Source organism: Ips typographus, linkage group LG1 (genome assembly GCF_016097725.1).
Source record: "Ips typographus isolate SLU linkage group LG1, UJ_Ityp_2.0, whole genome shotgun sequence".
Lineage (NCBI taxonomy): Eukaryota > Metazoa > Arthropoda > Insecta > Coleoptera > Curculionidae > Ips > Ips typographus.
In genome coordinates this window covers 13,920,589-13,944,990 of record NC_138422.1, presented here as the reverse complement: position 1 = coordinate 13,944,990, position 24,402 = coordinate 13,920,589, and the positions used below count along the sequence as shown (strand labels likewise).

The 24,402-nt window shown below is 37.9% G+C and overlaps 1 protein-coding gene and 2 long non-coding RNA genes across 5 annotated transcripts in view; 1 reads left to right on the top strand and 2 right to left on the bottom strand.

Annotated features, from left to right (window-relative positions):
- Positions 1–1,453: 1,453 nt before the first annotated feature.
- The window catches only part of rho-5 (rhomboid-5), an 84,448-nt gene continuing 61,499 nt past the window's right edge, over positions 1,454–24,402 (bottom strand). For 2 of the 3 annotated variants that reach the window (XM_081995784.1, XM_081995785.1), the window contains exons 13-23: positions 17,578–18,057; positions 17,375–17,521; positions 14,651–14,921; positions 10,162–10,568; positions 9,794–10,036; positions 9,561–9,738; positions 9,468–9,488; positions 9,290–9,378; positions 7,622–7,898; positions 6,987–7,241; positions 1,454–6,927 (exon numbers count right to left, since the gene is read on the bottom strand). In XM_081995784.1, coding sequence (XP_081851910.1) covers positions 6,493–6,927; positions 6,987–7,241; positions 7,622–7,898; positions 9,290–9,378; positions 9,468–9,488; positions 9,561–9,738; positions 9,794–10,036; positions 10,162–10,568; positions 14,651–14,921; positions 17,375–17,521; positions 17,578–18,057 — 2,803 coding nt within the window. In that variant the 3' untranslated portion in view covers positions 1,454–6,492. The remainder of the gene's footprint in view (positions 6,928–6,986; positions 7,242–7,621; positions 7,899–9,289; positions 9,379–9,467; positions 9,489–9,560; positions 9,739–9,793; positions 10,037–10,161; positions 10,569–14,650; positions 14,922–17,374; positions 17,522–17,577; positions 18,058–24,402) is intronic. The other variant, XM_081995786.1, reaches the window with a different exon arrangement.
- LOC145740371 (uncharacterized) lies at positions 15,165–16,449 on the top strand. The gene is made up of 2 exons (XR_014181398.1): positions 15,165–15,675; positions 16,214–16,449. It is a non-coding gene; the product is annotated as an uncharacterized LOC145740371 (long non-coding RNA).
- Positions 19,604–23,991, bottom strand: LOC145740379 (uncharacterized). Its single transcript, XR_014181406.1, has 3 exons — positions 23,306–23,991; positions 20,401–23,245; positions 19,604–20,242 (listed from the first exon to the last, which is right to left on the bottom strand). It is a non-coding gene; the product is annotated as an uncharacterized LOC145740379 (long non-coding RNA).

The following is a 24,402-nucleotide window of genomic DNA, read 5'->3' as shown; positions in this document are numbered from 1 at the left end:
TCTAAACTAAACTGAAAAACGAGCATGTGATCCTTTAAATAACATTTTGACATTCAAAACTGTCATGTGACATTATAAAATAAATTTTTAATCTTAAAAGAGTCACGTGACCTTTAGGATCCGTTTTGAAGTTAAAAAAGAGTCATGTGGACTAAAAAAAATAAATTTGAGTATTCAAAATCGTCACGTGACCATTTGCACATTAAAACGAGTCACGTAATTTAAAAAATCTCAGTTCAAACTGAAAAACGGTCCCGTGACTCTTTAAACATTATTTCGCTATTTACAGTCACGTCACCTTGAGGATTTCGGTTTGACATTAAAAAAACGTCACGTGACTTTAAAAAAAAAATTTGATTATTGACAATCGTTATGCGACTTTATGAACTGTAAAAAGAGTCACGTGACCGTTAAAAATATATTTTATTTTTGAAAATCGTCATGTGGCCATTTGCACATTATAAGTAGTCAGGTGACTCTTCAAATAATACTTTGACATCTAAAACAGTCACGTGACCTTTAGGTTTTCGTTTTGACGTTAAAATAATTGAAAATTGTCACGTGGTCATTTGCATTGTAAAGAGGGTCACGTGTCTCTTTATTAAAAATATCAGTTTAATGTCATGTCATGTGACATTATAAATTCCATTTTTAATCTTAAAAGAGTCACGTGACCTTCAGGATTCTGTTTTGACGTTAAAAAAGAGTTCTGTGACTTTTAAAATAAATAGAATCTTTATTATCGATACCTCAAACCAGAAAGTCTTATCTTGTTTAGTTTTTAAAATAAGAGTAATTTAACTCGAAATTTATTTGAAAAAATCAAGCTTTCTTACGCAGTTCAGATGGGATAGCAAAAGAAAGCGGATTATAGGAAATACTGCAAAAGTTGGCAACTATGTCTGCAATGATGAGCTGTATTAGCGCCATCTCTAAGGCCCAGTTGTACAATCACAGTTCAAACACCGGTTTAGTTGAACTGCAGCTGGTAGTTGAACTTTTCCATAAGAGATGCATTGCTGTCAAAGTGACATTTCTGACATAAACCAGGTTCAAAGGTTGAACCACTATTGTACAACTGGGCCTTAGAGTTTACCTACAACGTAAGCTTCCTTTTTGGGTGCCACTTTAATTACATTGCGCTGGTTGTCTGTACTGACATCATTTAGTCTATGTCAATAGACAAGAACCAGAGATTGAAAAACACAACAAAAGTTATTTGGTAATTGAAAAATTCAAATTAAAACAAAATGACGTAACAATGTAAATAGAAAAGTCTCTATAACATTGTTAGTTACATAATTTTATTTGACTTGCTGTACTATTTGACTGTTTTGAATTTGCTGTACATGCAAATTGCTATCCTTTTAAAATAATTAAACCACTCCTTTATCTGTAAATTATTGAAAACAGGGTAATGAACAAGTAGTTGGAAGTAAAATAAACTCGGTAATATGTCATAATATGTGCAGAATTTATTTATCATATAATATTAATCGTAAGGCTTTGGTCTTAATAGTGTAAACACCTGATAATTACAAAGGGGAACTGTACAAAGGTAATGATGCGCTTTTCTTTTTTTTTTTTTGTAAAAAAACAGTACACAAGTTACAAGGACAAAACAGTTTCGAACGTGTATAAAACTCAAAATACTGATATTACAATCACATATAAATGCAGCTTAAATAGTAAGTACAATCACAAAAAAAAAACTGAAAAGACAATCAACAATAAAGGAAAAACAGAAGAATTTCTAATAACAGATTTCAGGTTCACTTAAATTACCTTTGAATTTTTTCATTATCGATTTTATTTCAAGAATTTTTTTTAACCTAGTACAGTCGTATGTTTAGAAATTATTTAAGTACCCGACGACATTTAGATCTTTGGGTTTGACGAAAAAAAAAACAACATTATCTCAGATACACGTAGATATTCCCTCCCAAAGATAACTGTCGTATTTTCATGCACAGGTTCATTTGCAATCGAAACAAAATTAAGTACGTACACCTAATATTAAAGAAGGTACTTCGATTACACTTAGCGATTAATATATACATCTTTTAAATAATACGTCATTCATGCCTTAAGTAAGGGCCTACTTATAATACATTTTCCGTCTATATAATAATGAAAATATTTTAATTTTTATTTTTTTTTTGGTTGTCGATAAGTTGTAAATACACGTAAATAAGACCTTGAAAATGACGACGTACATATTACATTATACATGATTCACGTTTTTTTTTTGCTGGACTGTCCAATTTTCGCAAGCTCTAAACGTGGTAAACAAATTAGTAGACGTAAACCGGACAGTCCAATCAGACAAGAGGGATTTAAAGCTAAAAAGATTAACTGTTTTCAAGTAATTTACACTGTTTATAATTAAGCAGTTCACTGTTGTTGTTCTCAAGTTCGTTGCAAACAAATTGTTGATATCAATCGGGTTAGCAACTTTTTTCCACATTAGGAAAAAGGCAACTAACTTTATTTTAATAATAACGTCTAAAACAAAACCCGCATTAACGCAGAGATCCACGAATTTGTAATGTCCTTAGATAATTATCACATAATTTTTTATCCGTTCGGAAAGAGGGTAATAAGTTTTAAATACGATATAGCACAGTTCCTTCGTTAACAGTGGTCCGCCACTGTTGCGTACTACTTAAGATTATCTAACAGTACTAAAACCGTCTCAACGCCCACCCAAAAACGAATGGTAATTTCCATAACAACATATAACCAAAAACGTATATAAATAGGTTGACTAGACTTATAACGCAATTAACAAGAGTTAAACTTAAAGGGAAAACAATTATTTTTTGAGCAAAATGTTTACACTAAAAAGGAATGTGTTAGGCCGGTTAAAAAATTGTAAATTTTTTGTTATTGTAACGTCAGTTGTTTAGACTTATTAGACACTTTAAGTGGCAAGAAGACGTAATACGTAGTACTCAAGATGACGTACGTATTTAAGGATTTTGCGTTTATGTTGAAATTGACTTTAAGTTCGTTTTGTTTTACCTTACATGGTATACGCTATTTTAGGCATCAAATGACACTATAATTCAGGACATCTGTCAACCTCGTGTTTTCTCTTAAATTTTCTTTGATTTTTGCTGTTTATTTTGTATACTGTAGAAGTTCTTGTTTTCTTTGTGTGTTGTATACTTATCACACGTATGCTACATAATGGATGACATTTTTGAAATTGCCATTCTCGATTCCGATTCGGAAGATGAAGACGACTTGGATGATTTGCTGCTTATGCACTTGCATAATGAAAATAATATAGTTATAAGAAAAGAGCGTCCCATCATCCCATTTCCCATCTCTTGAGGTCGGTTTTGGTGCGATTGAGGTGCCATCGTGTTTTTAGTTATTTTTTGATGAAATAGATGTCAGATTGTTTATTAAACTTACTTTTACTAAAATAAGGGTGGATGAATCACTTTCGCAGGAAAAACTCATATTTTCACGTTATTTCCTTTCTTATGGCATTCTCCATATTAAACATAAATGACTTGTTTTTGATCGGAAGCAGAAGAAACGGTGTTGCTAGCATATTTTGCAAAACTCGCTGCAGAATATTCTGCTTCGTCCTTATGGCCAAAATATTCCATATTACGAGTGACCTTAGAATTGAAGGAAAGAGTGAAAATCGACAAATACGGCGCTTTAATACGATTTATCAAGAAGAAAAACGTCGGGTATAGAGCAAAAAAATCAAAGGTATTTACAAGAGAACAAATCAACGAATTTGTACGTTCTGCTCCAGACAAGGAGTTTTTGATGTTAAAAGTGACCTTTCTAATTGGAATTGGAGGAGCCTGCCGAACCAATGAACTAACCAAGATGACCACGGAAGATGTTGACGTTTTAGAGGACAAGCTGACTGTTACTATTCCCGACTCCAAAACCCACAAGAAACGGACGTTCGCGATAGTATCTGAGGGCAAAGTCAATCCTGTGCTTTTATTTAAAAAGTATGCAATGTTAAGGCCAGCCCATGTTACTCACCGAAGATTGTTTCTATCATATAGAAAAGGAAAATGTACAGTACTGCCCTGCGGCATTCATTTCTTCGCTAAACTACCTCAAAAAATAGCTGAGTATCTTTCACTTGAAAATCCTAATATGTATACTGGTCACTGCGTTAGAAGATCTTCGGCAAATTTTCTTGTTAATGCTGGAGGGGACATATTGGATTTAAAAGAATTTGGTGGATGGGAATCAACGAAGGTTGCTAGAGGGTATCTAGAAGAAAGTGTGTTCAAGAAAATTTCCATTGCTCGCAAAATTCAAATCGGCGATGTCTCCGGCAGTGGATTAAGCCCTAGGGAACCGGATAGAATGGAGAGGAATGCATACTCGGCCATTAATCAGCCTTCAGAAGACATAAATATGATCGTGGACTCCAAAGGCAGTGGAGTATCCGTTAAGTTTGAAAACTGTCAAAACATTGTTTTGAATATTCATGAAAAGTCGTTGTAATATTATTGGGTTATCGGTTATCGAACCTGTTGTCCTTCGTAACTAACGTATTATTAGTATCTAAGGTTTTATGAAGGAATTAGTACATTTATGATGTTGATAATTATTAATAAAGGTTTCATATAAAATCGTTTTAATCTTCAATGATACGATAAAGCTATTTAATGATTAAACCTTTCATGTTAAACGTCTTATATGGTTTTCTTGAACCTTCGGTTTGGCAACGTTGCACATTTCCCGTAGTAAGGGCGAGGAATTTTTCCTAGACTTGGTGTAACCTGACCACTTTGAAAGCGATTTTCCTAAAAAACGGCTTCATCCACCCTTTTTAGGGGTAGAACTAAGTTAAATAAATAATCTGACATGAATTTCATCAAAAAAAAAACCAAACTACGGTGACACCTTTATCACACCAGACCCCTAAAGCTCAATTTGAAATCCGATTGTTCCATGTTTTGTTAAAAAAATGACATAAATCATAAAACGTTGATTGACAGAAACCTGTTTGCGGGTTGCGAATACCATGCACGTTATAGCCCATAAAGTTACGTTACACCGTAATACGTTAAAGCCGTTATCCGTTATTTTTGCATGTGCACTTAAAGTGTCTATTACTAGTAGGAATTTTAAACTTATCAGTTTATGTAAAACTGTCTTTTTTTAGCCGACTGAGGTTGTTACGAAGTTGCCAGGTTTACGATGAAAAAGAAGAGAAAAAATCAAAAGTGTCATTTTTTCAGTGTCATGTATACAAGGTGTTCGTTGTAAGAGCCCCACTCCTGAGATTTCTTTATTGATCAAAATAAAATAAATAAAACCAGTTAATAACAGTTCTAAGTTTCGATTTTCAAACTTAAATTCGTTTTAATTTCTCCACGTTTCTTTCCTCCAAAATTGATGTTCAAGAATAGCTGAATGTTTGCTTGTAAACTATTTGAAAATCTAATAATGACTTAAGTGATAACTTCTGAATTTTGAAGCATTTTCATATTTTCTTTTTTCTTTCGTTATTTTTATTTTATCTGAAAATTTTTCATATTTTCAATTTTCTTCAAAAACTTCTCACACTATATTTAGTCTGAACATAGAATATGAGAGAAATCTCCACGATTAGTTAAACTTACATTCTGATTGATAACCTACTTCACAAAATGTCTGAAGTATTTTGCTTTTAGCAAAGAAAAATAAAGTATGTTATTTAAATCCGAATTACCATCATTTATCTAGAATTCTTTGATTACTTTTTTTCATATTTCAAGCCTTTCTTCTCTATAAAATATGAAAGAAATTAATAATTTACTCAAGTTCTGTCCGCCATATTACATTGCTTTTATGCCTTCGTGAATTATAAGTCATATTTGACAATAATGCTGTCTCCACCAATTAAAAAAAATAAAAATGTATCTCTCCCTCATCTCATAATAATGCATTTGTTTATGTATGTGAAAATGATTATGTTGAACTGAAAGCTAATGAAAGAAAACACGGAAATAATGGAAACCAAAACGGACAAGTCGCAAACTATCTAACGTATCTTGGAATTGAAGGTAAACTTTACGAACATGTCAAAATAATTGTCGTGAAGATATTGACGTAAAAATTGTATTTACAATGCTGAAAATCTGACCTTCAGTTAACTTTAAGAATAAATTCACTGAAAAATTGTGTGTGAAACTAGCTTAAGTTCTGCCTTAAATGCACCAACGTATTAACAGTTGAGACCTACTAACTAAACACACAAACTTAGATTCTGATGTCAAAAATTGATAATTATTTTAGTGTTCAAAATTGAATACTAGAATTGAAACTTGACTTGACAAATTCACTTATCATCGTAAACCTAAAACGTCGCAAACTCAGTTTTTTAGGAAACCCTGTACCTACCTAAACAAATTCTGAACTAACTCAGCTCATTAACTAACAAACAAAAATTGGCCTTAACTAGAACATAGACAACGGCAAAACCGCCATTAAGACGGTACACCGTAATACCATTCGTCATACTATGGGCTCTTCCCGCTTGAAATTGATATTCTGGCTGGCGCAAAAGTCCCTCGTCAACGGCAAACAATTTAAGTACGAACATATCTTACAGTCATATACAGGGATGATATAAAACAACAGGATCAGGACAACGAAAAGCGCGAGTGCGGTGAGCAGACACACCCATATCAAAAACACTTTTCGGTGACGGTCGTATTGTCCGAATGACACGAACGGCAACAGAGCATAGCTCAACAGGAAACCGAACAAGAATCCAAACAAATGGGCGTAGTTGTCCACCCAGGGCAACAGTCCGATGAGAAACAGGACCGTGGTGACGGAGATTAGCTTGCCGAGGGCTTTTTTCGGATGTTTGAGCATCGGCCAAGCGTTCAAAACTTCCACGATTAGACAGGCCAAAAGACCGAATTGAGAACCGGCTGGTCCAACCTAAATCAGTATAAAGCCATAAAATAAGTAACTTACTCAATACAGAATGCCAGTCTTACGTCAGCCCGATAAGGTACAAAGATGGCGCTGCCCAAGTTTCCGGCCATTCCGGAGCCGATGTAGATGATTCCGATACGCACTGACCCGGTGAGCTTTTCCAAATCGCGCATCAAAAAGTATTGGACCGCCACGGTGATGATGAGCTGCAAGATACCAGCGTGCAAAAATAGCGACGTCCACAATCTGTAGAATTGATCGGGCACGTCGGGAAAGTAGAAGGGAATCATGCCGCAAACGTCGTTTAAACAAGACACCTGAAATTGTTTTATGTCATGCACCCAACTAATCTCGGATATACGTAAATTTGACTGAAGTTTGTTTTGAAATGGGAGTTACATTATGTTCGCTATATTTGCGATGATTTTCACTCAATTATATGAATTTTTAATATCCTTTCTCTTTTTATTTTAAACAAACTGGTAGATACCAAATATTACCATAAAAATGTATACCTCAGTAAGTACAAAAGTTCAACCTTTATGTCCGGTTTATATCTCCAGATTAACAATTATTAAAGGCCGATAGACATATTTGAGGGCTCATAGACCATATAGATTTAAATTTCACTGTAAAATTTAGCACAGTCAAATCACAATATAGCCTACTGGCCATTCGGCTTCAAAAACAAACTTACCTGAGAACAGAGCGAAGCTTCTTCGTGGAACGTTCCCCGTACAAAATCGCAATATTCCTTAGTAGTGATGCGACACTGGCCGTGGATGCCGATACAGCACGGATGACCAATCACTTCGCACACCATGTGCTCGGCCAGTTTGTCGTGCAGAGCGTTTTTATCGCGTCTATTGGCCACTGCGTTCGAAATTTGCGTGTTCACTTTGCGACAGATCGGCCATTTTGTGATATCGTCCGGCCATTCGTAAGGGTGAACTGATGCGGGCGCATCACAATACCTAGAGAACGAATATTTCTCTTCATCATAGATACACAATGGAGATAATAATCAATCTGGCAACGTCGGAAAAACTAACTCAAGTTATGTGCTAAATCCAATGCTCAGTGCTACAGTTTTCCAATTACCTTCAGAATGAGACAGAGAAGAGGTGCCATCATATTTTACTCCATAATAATTAAGCCAAAAAAAGAGGCCAAATACAATTTGGTCCACCGTAAAAACGCCTAATATACTCGTAATTTAACCCAAAATCACCTTCAAATGACTTCAATTCAAATTACTTGTGGCACCTCACCGTTTGATAAGTTTATTTAATGGCGATTCTTGAGTTCTAGTTATTGTTTTTTTCTCTCAACTAGCTATCGTTCAAAATTCAATTCCCATGTAGGTATAGTCTATACGAAGTCAGTTGGGACAGGTCAAAATACGGGGTTCGATCAACACACCACATAAAGCATAGGAAAAAACGAGCCAATTTGTATGTGATTGTCCCCCGTAGAAATTTGCAGCGAGTCAACGTGGACTTGATGTGTGAGTGTCACCAATAATTCTGAGTATAACCACCGTAAAGCTGTTTGATTGGTTGCACCACAGTTTCTATTGGCCAGCATTTTAAAAACTATTTTTAGTTTTTTCAGATGCTTGTTAGACCCTCGATTAGCTTCCTTCCGTACTTGTGAAAAAGGCAGTGCAGTCCGGTATTTAGAGTTTTCATTCGTATCATATTAAAATATAAATAATATTGTTCAGTGTGTGTTTACATATTTAATACAGTTCTTGGGGGTTTAAGTTACATTGTTTATTAACAATGATACCTTTTTCTTACTTGTTTTATTGATCAGTTCATGCAAAAAGCGCCTTAATAAATTTTTATAACGCCGCCCATGTTTAACAAAGATGCCGACGATTATTCCACCAGAATTGTTTTTTGAGTAGTTTCAACTGACTTCGTATATACTATACTTCCATAATTTTCTCAGGTTTACTGCTCTTTACATTAGTATCTCTGTTAAGGAAGATGATCCCTAACTGTTTACTTTATTGGGATAGCTTACTTCCCACTGTGAAAATAAATCAATACTGTTTATTACTCGGTTTATTAAAAATTACAACCCAGTAGTAAGTGAGAAAAAAGTCAATCATAGCAGGAGTGCCCCATAGCTAACCGAATAGAACCACGATTTGTCATTATTAAAAATCATTTTCGACCGATAAATCGCAAGTTATTGCCTTTTTAACAGAATAAGAATATAACAAACAAAAGCTGGAAAATTAAATAAACTAAACCAAATTGATTGTAGAAAAGTATTTTCTAAATCAGATAAATATTTGGTATAAAATGTATTGATATTTCGATGATAATTAAATTATAGTGGAAGTGAAACTTACTTAGGGTCTAAACCGCATACAGTCCCTGATATTCGTCCACCAGGTCCAGCTTCGCCCGAAGTCCACTTTTTCCACGTTGATATGGTTTTCTAAAAATTACAAAACCCGTATTTAAGCAAACACCCTCCTTATATGTTCTCGATTAAGTTGTAGCTTTAAAATACACAAATTAACTTACAGTGGGCAGTAATCCCCTCACCTTAAGAATGCATTAGAGGTAAACAGTTTGTTAAGTAAAAGTACACCAAAAACGGTATAAAGTAAGACATACCGAACAGTCAGCTCTAGACGACTGCACACACCCTGAATTGTCATTTCTAATACAGCAGGCTGTTTCTTTCTCCTTCTTGCGGGTTTTCTCAATTTGTTGCATTATTTTGTCGTCCAGTCTCATACATGGCGCAAATTTCGCTCCCAAATGTATCAAATCGGCCGCCCTAGGACCACCCCTAATGGAAAAAGGAGTTAAAAACTCTCCGCGCTTTAAACCCATAAAAAACAAACCAAAAATTGGCTGGTTCCATGTAATCCACTTGTTGCAAGCTCAAACTGGTGACCAAAACTTGTCCCGACCTGGCTTGCACGTCAACGCCAAACGGTCCGATACCGTAGCAAAGAATTGAGATGAACAGGATCAAAATTTGAACTGTCGTCACCCAGTAAGTAAAATACGGTCGGTGGTCGTCCATGTCATCAAGTTGTTCTCTTATCATCGCGTCGCCCACAACAGATTTTCGATAAGACCGCCTGTTTGTTATGTTACGTTTAGTTTCATGTCAAATCCAAAATGGTTGTTTTCAACAGAATACAAATATCGATTATAGAAAAGAACTGCAAATTTGATTTTTGGGTAATAACACCCTGCGACTCACCCGAAAAACCGCCCAATAAACCCCATTCCATACTGTCGCCTATCAGAATTATCCATGACGTTAGCTAGCGTCGCTGAACTGATTCTGGACGCACCAATCACAGCACGCCGTTCGGGATGACGTATGACCACTTCTTGCTCACGTCGCCTACCTACCAGTGGCGGAGTCCCGTGAAAGGCTGAGTATCTGTTTGCCGGTGGATCGATGACTCTAACTCGTTCGATACGATCTACTGCGTCGCGTTCGTCTGGTCCCACTTTAGGACTGACCGGCTGGAAGAAGGCCTCGGCTTCTTCGTCTGGTGATGGCAGCTGATCGGTCTGCACTTGGGGTACGTCAGGTGGAAAACTTCTGGACCAGCTACCCTGTTGTGAACGTGGTCTTTGATGACGGTGCCTTGTTAGTGTCTGAAAAGAACAGTGTATGTGTAGTTTTACAGAGTGGTTTTAGCTACATAAGTAAGCTTGTTTTCAACTTAAACAATGATCTTAGTTACATTTTACAAGATGTTAACTTAATGCCTACCAATAGACAATCCACAACATCAACATCTGAATACAGAATAGTGCACTGAGAGACAGCATACATTAAAGATTTTCGAATTTCGCAGCGTTGAACTTATGAAGATTCTATTATAATAAGAGACACTATTTATAATATAACTATGCAACTTTCAGTTAAACGACACCTGATACAGAGCTCAGTGTGAGTGAGACCCGTGGACTCTCTAGTGTAGCGATGGAGAAAACTTTAGACAGACAAATGAAGAAAATACCACCTGACAGGGTACATTGTTTATATGTATGTTGAGTAATGCAATACAACATACTGTTTTTACGATTTTCCCGTGGGTTTACACAAAGTCAGTTTAACTCAACAATTAATAAATTTATTTACACTTTAAAACACTCCGTACAATAATTAATTCAACTACTAAAAACACTACTACAATTCCACAATTATTCCACTATTTAAACTTAACACGCGCCCGGCCAGATATTGCGGCGCATCGATTTCATCCCGAATCGAGTGCTCGTACAGAAGTATCGAGCATAGTAGGCCCAAACCGTAACACTGCCCCCCTCTTAAAGCTGATCGTCCCGATCCGCTTCATCTAGTCCCTGGTATTTCTTGAGTCTGTCCAGATGGACAATTTTCATCTTGCCTTTGGGGCTGCGTTGGACTCTGTACGCGACGTCATTTAACCTTTTTACCACATTGTAAGGTCCCTCCCAGTGTCGTTGCCATCTTTGACTTAATCCTTTGCTCCTCCTGGGTTGAAAGATCCTAACAGCATCCATCACCTTCCTTATAATTGCCACCAGTTGGTCTATGGTCCAGTGTCATCTTCATACGGTCGTTGTTTGGTTTCATCTTCTCTCTCTCTCAAGTTCCCGAATTGTGATGGATCCCTTCTGTAACGAACACTGGTCACACCGTTTACACCATTCCTCAACGTCCTTTCTGAAGTTAATCCAGTAAAATCGATCTCTTATTCTAGTCAAAGTCTGGTTTACTCCAAAGTGTCCTCCTCCGCGACTGTCATGTAGTTCTCGCAGCGCATTCTCTTTGCAGGAATTGGGCACTATTGTTTGGTAAATAAAGCGTTTTCCGTCTGGACTTTCCCATTTGCGAGTAATCAAGTCATCTGGCAGTCGAAACGAATTCCACTGCAACCAGTTACCCCTTACTGTTGGTCCATATCTGGAAATCTGTTGCCAATCCGGTTTCAAATCCTTATCCAACCATCTTCTGATTACTTTCAAATCATAGTCTGAGGAGCGCTGTTCTTTTATTATGTCTTCCTTAGAAGCGCTGCTCTTCATTCTTTTTGTAGCCTCTTTATCTGTCACCTTCGCGATTTGACCAATCCTCCAATCATTATGAATTTGTCCTTTCCGGTACCTTAAGTCACTATCAAAAACTTGACGATCCTCTACATGTCGCGGTAAATGTCTTTCCGGATTCTTCATTTCCTGCTCCTGGTTACGCCAATTCTGCGAGGTCGGTAAACGAGACTGCTGTCTGCAATTCCAGCGGTAATGTCCTTTACGTCCACATTTACAAAACGTAATGTTTCTTTTAGCAGAGGAGTTCCGGTGATTTGTTCTGATGTCCTGATTTCGTCGACACTGTGGGTTTGGAGAACAAGACCGCTGTCTGCAATTCCTTCTATAGTGTCCTTTGCGTCCACATCGATAACATTCCACTCTAGTGATCGGACGTGATCGTTCTAACTGTGTGGACTGACCATTACCTAATGCTGCCATTTGTTGCACTAATTGGCCGAACATTGATTTAATTTCATCTATTAATGTAGCAACATGATCGGCTGGCGGTACTCTCTCCTCTTGAATAGTCTCTGGCTTTAAGTCATTGCACGCAGCTTCAACTTCTAGCGCTCGAACCAGTAATTCGCTGCTGTTGTTCCCTTTGAACATCTTCAGCCATTTCTTTACCTCCGGATCTCGAATCCCATCTATAAAATACTGTGCCACCAATTCTTCTTGGATTTTCTCCGGGACGGTTGGGTAAGCCAGATGCACAAGGCGACAAATTTCGGCCTCAAACTCTTGTAGATTTTCACCAGTTTTCTGCTGTCTTGCCTTTAATTGCGTTTGATACACTCCTTTCTTATGCTGATCCCCATAACGTCGTTCTAATGCAGCTACTAATGCTTCATAGTTGCTTCGTTGGGCGATAGGCAGAGTCTGTAACAGCTCCAATGCAGGTCCTCGTAATGCCACCACCATGCCACCACATGGCTACAGCCATTTCCTCGTTACTCCATCGATTTGCATTTGCAGCGGCCTCAAATTGGAGTTGGTGCGTTGCCCATGAAGTTTGACCATCGTATGTGGGAGGCTTGATCTTGTTGAGCCCGTTTCCGGTGAAGACTGTAGAGCTGACTCCTCTGCTGTCAATTTTTCGCTCTAAGTCGCGTAGCTTTATCTCGACATCATTCTGAATTTTATTAATGTCCTCCCGAACATCATTAATGTCCTCCCGAACATCATTCTGAATTTTGTTAATGTTCTCCCGAGCATCATTTAATTTTACCTGAACGTCATACTCTATCTTTCTGAGACTCCCCGCTAGAACGTCCAATATTTCTACTATATGAGTTTTCTCTTCTTTACACTGGTGTCCTATATAATTTTGTAGCTAAGTCTCCATTCATGTACCATCCGGATAGTATAACATTCTTTGGTTGTTTGACGGTTACAAACTCCAAGAAACTTTCGGGAGTACGCCAAAAGTTAGCGCCAGAGCTGCGCTTTTTAGATGTTTTCCGTCAACTTGAACTCATGTTGTAAAACCGCAGAAGGGCTGCGGTTCTGTAAAGGGAGTTTCGAAATCCTCACAGCCAAATTTTGTAAAATAAAATAAAATGAGAAAGTCAACCTTCATTCTCTCAATGCCTGAGTGTTATGGAAACGATACAGGATGATTTATAACGAACAAACTTAACAAGCGATTGCGATTCATCCTGTATAAGAACTTTTTTCGACAACACATAATGGAAATTGTTTAACAATGTTAGTTAGTTTCAAATATAAGCTACGTAATGGTCTCTTGAAGATCAACATCCTTAAATTGATTAGCATATTCAATTCGAAGACGTAGTGAAGTTCAAAGTGGAAGTGTCCATGAATTAATTAAAGCCTGAGTTCCGGCGAAAAGCTAATCACCTTCAGAACTGGCTACAATTTAACAAGCCCCTCACGAAACCTACTTTACTCTTTCCTTATTCAAAACAAACGAACGATTAGTGTTCTTTTCAGTCGTTCGGCGACGTCACGAAACAGAACCCTTTGAACGGCATCATCGTATGTCATTTAAGCTGACACGCAATCTTGGATCAAGCGACACAAAACGAACCGACCGACTAGATGGGGGAGCGATTGTAAATGGAATCTCTGCCTTCCTTAATTCGGCAGCAACAAATTTCTGCATGACGGGGGCCGTATTTTAATTACGATTCTCAGCTAATAAATGGCAGTCTTTTAACCAGCCATGATGGAAACAAATTAACATCGAGATTGAGAATATTTCGGATCATTCAATTAAAAGTTTGCCGGGGGGCGAGCGCCGGCACGGAAGTTTAGTTCTTGAATGTTAAACGGATAGAGCCAGGAAATTTACTCGATAAATTTACTACTTCGGACGTCTCCGGAAACGACTTTGATCATCGTTGGACACGCGGATTACGCTACACAAAACAGAGAGGATAAATAATAAAGATCATTTTGGAAAATAGTTAATGCACGACTAGCTTCCAAAATGATTACAGACTAATAGAGATATAATCTAGAAGAAATTTATAATAACTACAATGCTGCGTTAAGTCTAAGAATAGCTGGAAAATCAGGATTTTCTTGACCGCAAAATTTAGTAATCAAACTGTCTTTTCGGCAGTTCCTCCATAATTTATTCCTTTTTGACATGCATAAATTGATTCAACATTCTAAGAACCTACAAAACTTACTGTCACGACATAGTTAAGTCCATTCCACGTCATTCTGGCCACGGAGTCTTTTCTGCGCAAGCTGGTACCGGCACGGTCGCTACCATCGGCGACGTCGCGTTCTCCTGGCAGAACGTCGGGCCGATCTCCGATAACCTGTCCTGAGTACGGAACTCCTGAGCTGGGAGCGGCATCCGAAATAGCCCTTCTATGACGTATCTGTTGCGAGTCCATCTGAGACTGAGGTCGGTAGCTTAGGGTTGCGTACTCTTCTTTTAATGGTCCCATTGTCCTAAGAAATTAAGAAATATTTAGAAGAAATAATGTAATTGTAAGATAAAGTAGTCTTATAGAGTGATCAAATAAGAACTATAGGAAAACAAATTTTAAACAAGAACGGCGTGCTTTTCTGCAACTTTTACATGTTTTTTCGTCCATTTTTTGATAACTTGATCCTATAGGGACGACGTTAGGTCAACAATACTATTCCAACATTTTGGTTTCTGCACAAGTGTGAGGAACCATTTTTCCGGACGCATTTTTGACACTTGCGGAAAGGGTCTTTTTCGTACTTAATACATTACATGTCAAGTGATCAAGTGACCATTAAACATCTATTTGTACATAAAAATGGAAATTATGGTTGTGTTTTTTAACATTTCACCCTATAAGCCGGGTTCACACGGGGCGTGAAACATTAACCGTAAAGCACGGGTCACACACTAGGCTGCTAGCCAACCGCGAATTTAGAAGCAACCACTATCAGCGGTCCATCAGCATGGTGTGACCATAAAATTCGCCGGTGGCATCATCAGCCAGCTAGAATATGTCAGCGTCTGACAATATGTCGAACTTGTCCAACTTTCCACTGTCAGTCGCTGAACGGCAGCAGCTGGCAAGCAGCCTAGTGTGACCCGTGCTTTAAGCAGGAGCTTTTGTCGGCGGCTGACAAATACTAGCTGGCTGATGATGCCAGCGGCGAATTTTATGGTCACACACACCATGCTGATAAAAGGTTTAAGCCAAAACTGGACATACTGGTTCAGGTAAGATTTGTCCGTTTTAAGAACGGATATTAGGTCTTCTTCTTGAAGTGCCTTCTCCATTCAATGATACTCGGCAATAATTCTGGCAAATTCATCTCTGTCTGGGGCTCTTCTTAGCAGGGAGTATTGAATCTAGCCTGTTCAATGTCTTGTTTTTCAGCCAGAAGCACGGTCTACGTCAAAGACACGTTTTTCTTCAATTTTGCCCTCCATATTAGTTGCAGGAACTGTACTGGTCCTTTCATCATTTGTCTTTCACTTTTTTATCGTCTCGAGACTTGTTTGATCATTTTTCAATCTATGTGAACCCTCTTGATTAGTGATATTAAATGAACAGCATTTTGAGAAATACCCACATCTACTCCAAATGCTTGTTGATACTGTTTATTTTTAGCGACGATGCAGTAACCCCATACAGTAACGGTGGAATACACATACATCAAACCAAGTTCAATCCTGAAATTGATTCTAGATTGCTTTAGTATTAGGTCTGAGCATGTATTTTCTTTGTTATTTCACGTTTTTCTGTCTATCCTAGATTAATAACATCACATATTTGAATACTGTTATATGGAGATCTGACTGTAAAAAGTATATTACTACTGCAGAGATTCTACATCGTAGTCCGGTACATATTTTCAGTAAGTTCCCACCAAGAGAAAATTGCTGTAAAATGTTCTTGTTTTTGTAAAGAAGATCATCAATGTAACCTTCACATAAATTTGTAAACTGCTTGAATCTTTTGTACACTTAAATTAACTAGTAAATATTTAACATTGTTTAATATACGCATGATACAGACCCCATCAGCACTCTGGTGCTTGTTTGACTGTATAGTCAGTGTTCCACGTGCTTTAGAAGCTATTATTATCTCATGCTACAACTTTCAACCTGAGTAAAACCCTAATTCAATATTATAACTACATAGAGAGGAAGTGGAAACTGGAAATAATGCATTTTCACCGTTATTTGATTTAATGTTACTAACTAGCTAAATACTCGTACTTATACAAAACACTTTTCCAAATTTATTTAACGACCAATTACTTAGGTCCCTCGCCCCAAATTTAAATATAATGACCATTACCCTCAGATTTCGTGCTGTCAGTAGTAAAAAACCACGTTCGCTAATTTAGAACGATATTATTAAGACGCCATAAATCCAGTTTAATGCGCGCAAGCTGTTACAACTACCTCCCGAACACCCAGGCGGGAGATTTAATTTTCGAGTTCCGCTTGGGAATATTTTTTAATTCGTTTTTATTGGCGGTTTTCATAAATCGAAGCTAAATCGACTTCTTGTTTGGCAATTACGCGAGTGCACGCGAACCATTAATTTGCAATTTTGAAGTACAACGCGCCGAATGTTGCCCTGAATAACCAGATAGGGCGATTCAAGCCGGTTTAACAGGGCGTTGCTAAATTATGTAAAAATACGGCAATGTATACAGTAATATCCTCCTAGGAGATCGAGAGAACTGAATAACTTTTCTGGGTCGGCGCAAACTTTCCATATCAATTCTAATGTAAATCGTCGACGGTATTTCTAGAACGGCGTCGGCTTTCCCAGTTATAAATTCGCAAAACTGTCAACCAACGGTTTATATAAACATTTCGTATGCAACTGCCTTTTAATATTTAGTGTAAAACTGCGCCGACTTTACAACCCTTTGTTATTTGAATAAAAACTGCAACTCACCTAGAAGCCATGCGCTTTCTTCGATCCAACCACCTGACCTGTTCTTCGTTTTCATTTTCCTCATCAACTCCGAAAAAGTTAGCCGTCTCCTTTCTAATGTATTTTTTGAGCATCTCTCTTCTGCTAACCGATCGATGTAATGGAGGCCTACGTAAAAACAATTAAATTTAATTCCAACAACTAGCAATACAATCAAAACTAACCTATTAGGTACTCGTTCGCTCTGACTATACTTGACCCTTTTACCAGCACCCGCATTTCTCTCGGCCGCTTCTATTCTCACACCTTCTCCAATATTAGCCACGCCCCTTGCGACAGGTTCAGCAGGCGTGGCAGGCAAAGACGCCGCCCTCTGCACACCTTTACTACCGGAAGGCGTGGCCAGTTGAGGCGTGACCGCTTGTAAATTGGGCGTGACCGTGGGCGCTTGTCCAATAGCGTGCAGATTTTGAGCGCTTTGTCGCAACCGTGGAGGGGTGGTTTCGCTTCGCTCCTCGGCGGTGCTGGTGGTGGAACTCAAACCGGATTGTTCGGTTCCTGAGCTTGATAACACTGTGGTGGGGGTTAGGGAACGTTGATTGGTTGGTGTCAGGCTGCGATTGGTTTGGAGGGTTTGGACATGGCGAGGTGTCAGTTGGATGGCTGGAGATGGGTCGTGCTGTTGTGTTGGCGTTGTTGATCGCCTGAAAATAAGTTTCTTCTATTACACCAAATTTTCATTACTATAATTTCGTTTCTAGGAATGACATTTAATAAAATCCAGTCAGTTAAATTTGAGCTGGGGAAAATCTGTTGTTTTTGTAGATGTAAACATTGTAAACAATGCAGTGCTGCATTTCAATGGAGTAGGTAATTCACTTCTAGAGTAAATTAAACTAAATAAATTAACTATTAATTTTCAACACTAAAAAAATCTCTGGGAACTGGAATAACCAGTTATTCGTATTTTTTTCTTAGTTTCCTGAAAAACTACTATTTTACTCTTCAAAAATAAGGGGTGGTCAAAATACAATCAATCACCCTACCTATACGAAGCTATTATATAAATCTGTCACTTCTGTTAACTAAAACAACTATAAAAATCTATAGTAGTGAGTGACATTATTAAACTTGTAAATCGAGAAACATTATTTTGCTTTCATTTCTACCTTGCGGTGTCGGAGAAAAGTAAAAGTATTAGATTCCTCAGTTTCATCTGGAACGAAGAATTTTTAATAAAAGCCAAAAGGCAAAGCGTCTTCCAAAAAGATAGGAATTTTTATTCGCTTCCCACTGTTTCTTTTCATTCTCGCCACTTTCTGTTAATGGAAACTGGGTTCGTTGTACTTAAAGAAAATTGCTTCGCGTTTTCCGAGTGCTGCATCAAAGACTTGATTGATATTCGGCGACGGCCGCTAATATCCGGACGTACAGATGATATCCATCAAAACGGTAAGTAAAAGGGAAATTAGCCCACACACGTTGCTTTTCAGCTCCGAACACGATAAGAAGAATGAAAAGAGGGGAAACTCGTCAGTTAAAAAGCGCTGACGACGTATATTAGAAAAGAAAGCCCTAACGAACGCACCACCGGCTGAATATCAAATTTTCTCTTGTTCTTCGACAATTCGTTAATTAAAAGAGATCGTCCCGAGGTTTTAAATTGGAATCGTTCCACGGGGAAAAATCGCGTTATTGCCTACGTTGCCACATTTTTCCTCTGCGGTTATTGAAAATGGCGCCGCCGCTAATGGACCCCAAACATTTGAGGGTGGAAAATCGAAATGAAAAATTTTTAAGTAACGATTCCAGGGAATGATTAAGGTGGATTCTTAAAAGCGTTTGATATTGTAATCGATTATGGTAATCCGTGTCGATATCCAATATTCGCTGATGAGATTTCGTCGAATCCGAAGCACAAGCCTAGTGTGAATGCCAATTTCATGCAATCTTGCCTTATCGACGAACTCTACCATTTAATTTCGAAAGGCCATCGATGGCATATAAGGTAATTTTTCGTATGCCAAGTCTAGAGTAGTGAAATACATGAAATGGTATACATGTCCGGGCTTTATGCAGCAGAAGATGTTTTTCCCATCAGCCAAAAGCCAATAAAAAACAAACCGTATCAAAATCCGTTATTTTTTCGAAATTGTGAGGTTTTAAAAAAGACCCTGTCCCAGTTGAACTGGCGTGCAGTTTAGAAGAGGAATCAGCAAAAAACATAAGTAATGTAAAATTACGCAGCTAGATGAATATCTTTATTTCTGGGAATGTTGCATGTCAAACTTTAACAAAAATCATGTACAGAGCAAGTGTAAAACATGTTCCCTCCAAGCTGATTACGATCATTCCGAGTGTAGCACGCCACAAATCTTTGTTGCTGTTATATTTTAATTGACTGACTTTTTTGTCTACATTCAACATTCACTAGAATAAAATATCCACAACTTGAAAAAAACAAACATGGGTATGGAATACGTACTCACATTTCTTGATAAATTCTAGGTCATGAAACAGAACAGAACTTAATATCTCAAAAATACTAAGCAACATATAACAACCGACAGAACACAAAACAGCGTCAATGTTATTTGCATAATTAGAACAATAGCAAGTAATAATACATTTGATGTAATTAATCTTTTCACTTATTTATCTTCTAATACATGCACTCAACACTTTAATAAAAAATATACGAGTCATTTGAGATATTCTTTTAGTTTTCAACAGCTTTTCAGGAATGGAATCGTATTTTAGTTTTACTGTTTTACATCCCTAAGAACACCCTTAAGTTGGAATTTTGAAATCCCTTTGGGAACGTCAACATTCTAATCTCATCCTTTGTCTTCTCGTAATCTTACATAATTCCGGCATTACGAACACCATCTGGAAAAAGAGATGAAATTTTAGCTGCCTCGTCCTATCTAAGTAGCCAGATATCCTGGAGTAGTTTGTCGCTTAAATTCAAAGTTTTTTGTGCATCTTAGCAGCTTAATACTTCTGTGATTCGAAAAGGAAATAACCAAACGTATGAAATAACTCACTGAAGCATTTTAACGTAGAAAAATTGATTTTCAATGTGAAATTATCACAGAATGGTATGCATTTTCCAACATTTCCAGAACCAGCCAACATAAAAACCATTACAAATACCCTTTTTCTTAAAGAGATGTTAATTAAAAAAAACACATTTATCTAAAATTGAGGAGGTGTTTTTTTAATTTGCATGTAAAGTTTCGTTTATCTTCAATCTGGAATTTAAAAAAAAACACTAAAAACACTTTTAAACTTTTTTTTTAAATTCGAAAATTATCATGGGTAAATTGTTACTGTTACTGTTACGAAAGTGATCGTTACTTTTTAATTGACCGAGCTAACCTCAGTTTGAAATGTCAAATGACAAGCCACAATCAAACTATTTGACATTGGTGATCGCAAATTACGAGGATAAACTAATTTCCCAGAAATGTCGTATTTATACGAGACTTTTAAGGGAAACATAAACGTGGACTGGATTGACATGTTAGATCCGATTGAAATGGTTCCATTTAAATGAGATTAAAATAAAAGCTGATTTAAGATTTAAAGAGAAGTATGACAGGAGAAGCAGTTTAGTTTTGAACTAGAAAAAGTTGTCTGTTGTCAAAACACAACCCAGTGTCAAAATTGTAATTTGTCCACATTGTGAGGCTAGTTGAAGAAGAAAAAGGCATAAGCATGTTCCTTTTTAATTAAAATTTCTACAGGAAGTTAAAATACATCTTTCTAATTCAAGAGAAATTTGCCTATATTGAAGAGGAATGAAACGTAGCGAATACAGTCCAAAGCGGATTTTAAGGAAGCATTCCCAGCGACAAAACAATTAGGACATTGCAGCAAATCCCGACAAGACACAGCCGGTTGCCGCTCATAAAATAAACCGCAGCAAATCGCTTCACTTCCGCTTCTTTGACGGATGACGCTCGACTTCCGGCTTCCGGTCGGCCAGATCCGTTTCCTTAACTGATTTGAACACTCGATTGAGTCTGAGCCTAATTTTCTACCCTCACGTCAATTCGCGTTACTGGATCACGCCGATGGAGTTTTGATGTAGCGTTCCCTCTGTTATTGCTTCACACCGTTTAGCTTCGGTAAGGAAAAAGTCGGGCACGGACCTTCGCTAAAAGCCCTACGTCGATGATGAAAGGACTTAATCATGTATGTGCACGGGCCAGAACAAGAAAAAGGGACAAAACCGCCATCGCTAATGATGCAAACGGGTCACCGGACCGGAAGTGAAATAATGCCGCCGATTCCCTTTATCGATAATGCTTCACTTTTTCGACAAACAAAACGGCAAGATTGAGTATTCCCCGGCCGAGCTTTTCCATTTCCGTTGAAACTGCTTGGACCGAAAGCTGCTAAAGGCACAAAGACGAAACGAAATTAAATTCCACTCCCGAAAATGGACCAAACACTAGTGCAACTGTATAGGGAGAGGAAAACGTCTCCGAGTTGAAAATTAAATTTTTAGAATGTCTATATATTTATTGGGGACACATGACACCGTTCTGTCCGCTGCCTTGTATATGACTTTCCTAGTTTATTGCTACTAAACCCTTTGCCCTGATGGAAATTTATTAGGGTGGATTGGACGTGACCGTGCAGTAGTTGAAGAAAATAGATCCCCTCATCGTTATAAATTAGTGATGATAACCAATATCATTAAATTTTAAGTATGAAAAAATAATAGTAGATTCTTGAAGAACACTATACTTCCTCTACGACGCGATGGTCGTAAGTGGATAAGTAGAGAAAGTAATACGTTACTCCCGAGAAAATAAACGTTATAATGAGTTACTTGAATGGAAACAAACATTTGCTTATACTTGCAGACTTTGAAGTGAGTGCTTCAATTAGTAGAAGTACTCGAATACTGCATGTGGAGAATAAGAGTAGTCACAGTAAAACTCTCGTATACTTTGTGCTGTTTAATTTAGTGTCCTTTTGGTGAAAGGTAGTGCTAGGTTAACACCTACTAATGTATTAATGAGGAGTGGGTTCTCTCTCCTACACTTTTTAATCTGTATTCGGAGAAAATCATAATCAAGAGGCTATATCTGAAGAAACAGCGGGAATAAGGGTGATGCCATTTTGCCGACGATACTCCGGTTATAGCCTAGGATAGGGAGGACCGAGGCGAGGACCTACAAAGAATGATGAATAAAATGGTCAACCACAGTAAGACATGATCATTAGCAAAGCACATGCATTAGATTAGAGCCCATTACAGCTCGTCCAGAAGCTCCCGTTCTTTCAAAAACCGGATTTCTGGGCAATATATCCAGTCGTTCTGGGCGAAGTTCTGGATTTGTGAACATTCCAACCCTTGCTTAGCAAGTTCGGTCTTGGTGTTGCATGTCAAGACGGAATGCTCTAAATCCTGGTTTTTTCCTTCTTCTTCAGACTTGTTCCATCCGTTTTTGTCTCTCTTCCACTTCTGTCGGTCTAGTGCTATCCCGAAACAGCTTCGACCTACTTCTTCCTTAATATCATCTATCCAGCGACTTTGTGGCCTACTTCTATTTCTCGTTGTTTCTGTGGGTCGCCAAAGTACAACCATGAACGTACATTTTTCACTGTTCTCGCGTGCAACGTGCCCTACTCAGCTCCACTTCAACCCGGCCACTCGTGATATTACGTCTGTAACTCTGGTCCTTCTTTTAATTTCCAACCACCCTCTAGCGATCAGCACTCTCTGTCTAGTCAGTGTTGTTGTTGCCAATCCGGACGTTGTCACCAGCAGAATGCATGCATCATAGACCTCTTTCAGGTTCATTGGGATGTCAGTATGTGTTTGTTTACATTTGTCTCACTCGTCTAGTTACCTCCGCTGTTTGATTTTCTATCCTAGATTGATTGTATGACCTAGATAAACGTATTCTTTGACATTCTCAAGTATCTGATTACCTATCTGATGTTGATATGAGCATTGTCGGGGTTCATTGTTTTGGTCTTGCTTATGTTCATCATCGCATCAGTTGCTGGAAATGATGACGATGTCATCTGCAAAGCGTAAATTATTTAGAAATGATCCATCAATCTTTAGACCCTTTTGTTCCCACTGAAGTTTTTTGAAGACGTCTTCCAGAGCCAAAGTGAATAGCTTTGGAAATATTGTATCCCATGTACTCTTCGATTTAATTTGAATCCAGGTTAGGTTACACTATTTTTTGTTTCTCCAAAATTGTCTAATGCTCTTTGCTAAACAGCTCCAGGCGACTGTGAAGAACTTTATTGACTTCCGCTTGGAGCATTCAGTTGAGTTGAATTCAGTGTCATATTTGTGGTCTGCCAGAGTCTTAAAGTCACGTGTGTAGCAGCCTTCCCCGTTAAGAATCCACAAACATGGTCAAAGTTAGCTTTGTGTTCTGTGACCGATCAAATCTAAACCAAACGATTTTTGATTACCCTTTTCGACCAAGTTATACAACAGTTTGAAAGGTCTTTTAACAAAGCCACACCGATTACCGGGATAGCTAATTTCAATTGTTCTACGTCTGCGTGCACCTCGATAAATCTTTGCGGGTCGTTCTGCGAGGGCGAGTGCACTACGGATTTTACCTCGATGCTCAGATTTATTACACGCTGTTCATTTGTTTCGGAACAAGGGAGTTTTCGATGGAACGCGCATTCTAATTACACGAGCGATTTATGAAGCACGCATTGTTGTTTATGGGAATTCATGCATTCTAATGCGGTTTCCGAGATATTTACCGCTCCAGGTTCGGTAAAGCTCGACGACAAAATCGAGTACGGTTTCCGATATTTTAGGCAAATCTTTTGGTGACACGAGAGCTCTCCTTATTCGCGTCCTTTTTATAAAATTAGAGGGAACTAATAAATCAACTCGGTTCTGAACGGTCGCGAAAAAAGCCACATGACAAGCAATAGTGATATTAAAAATCCATCCATAAAAGGAGATTAATCCAAATTACTGTCGAGTAAAATGTCAGTTCTTTTACTGTCTAGTTCGGAGTAGATAAAGTTAAACGAGTTAAAAGTTT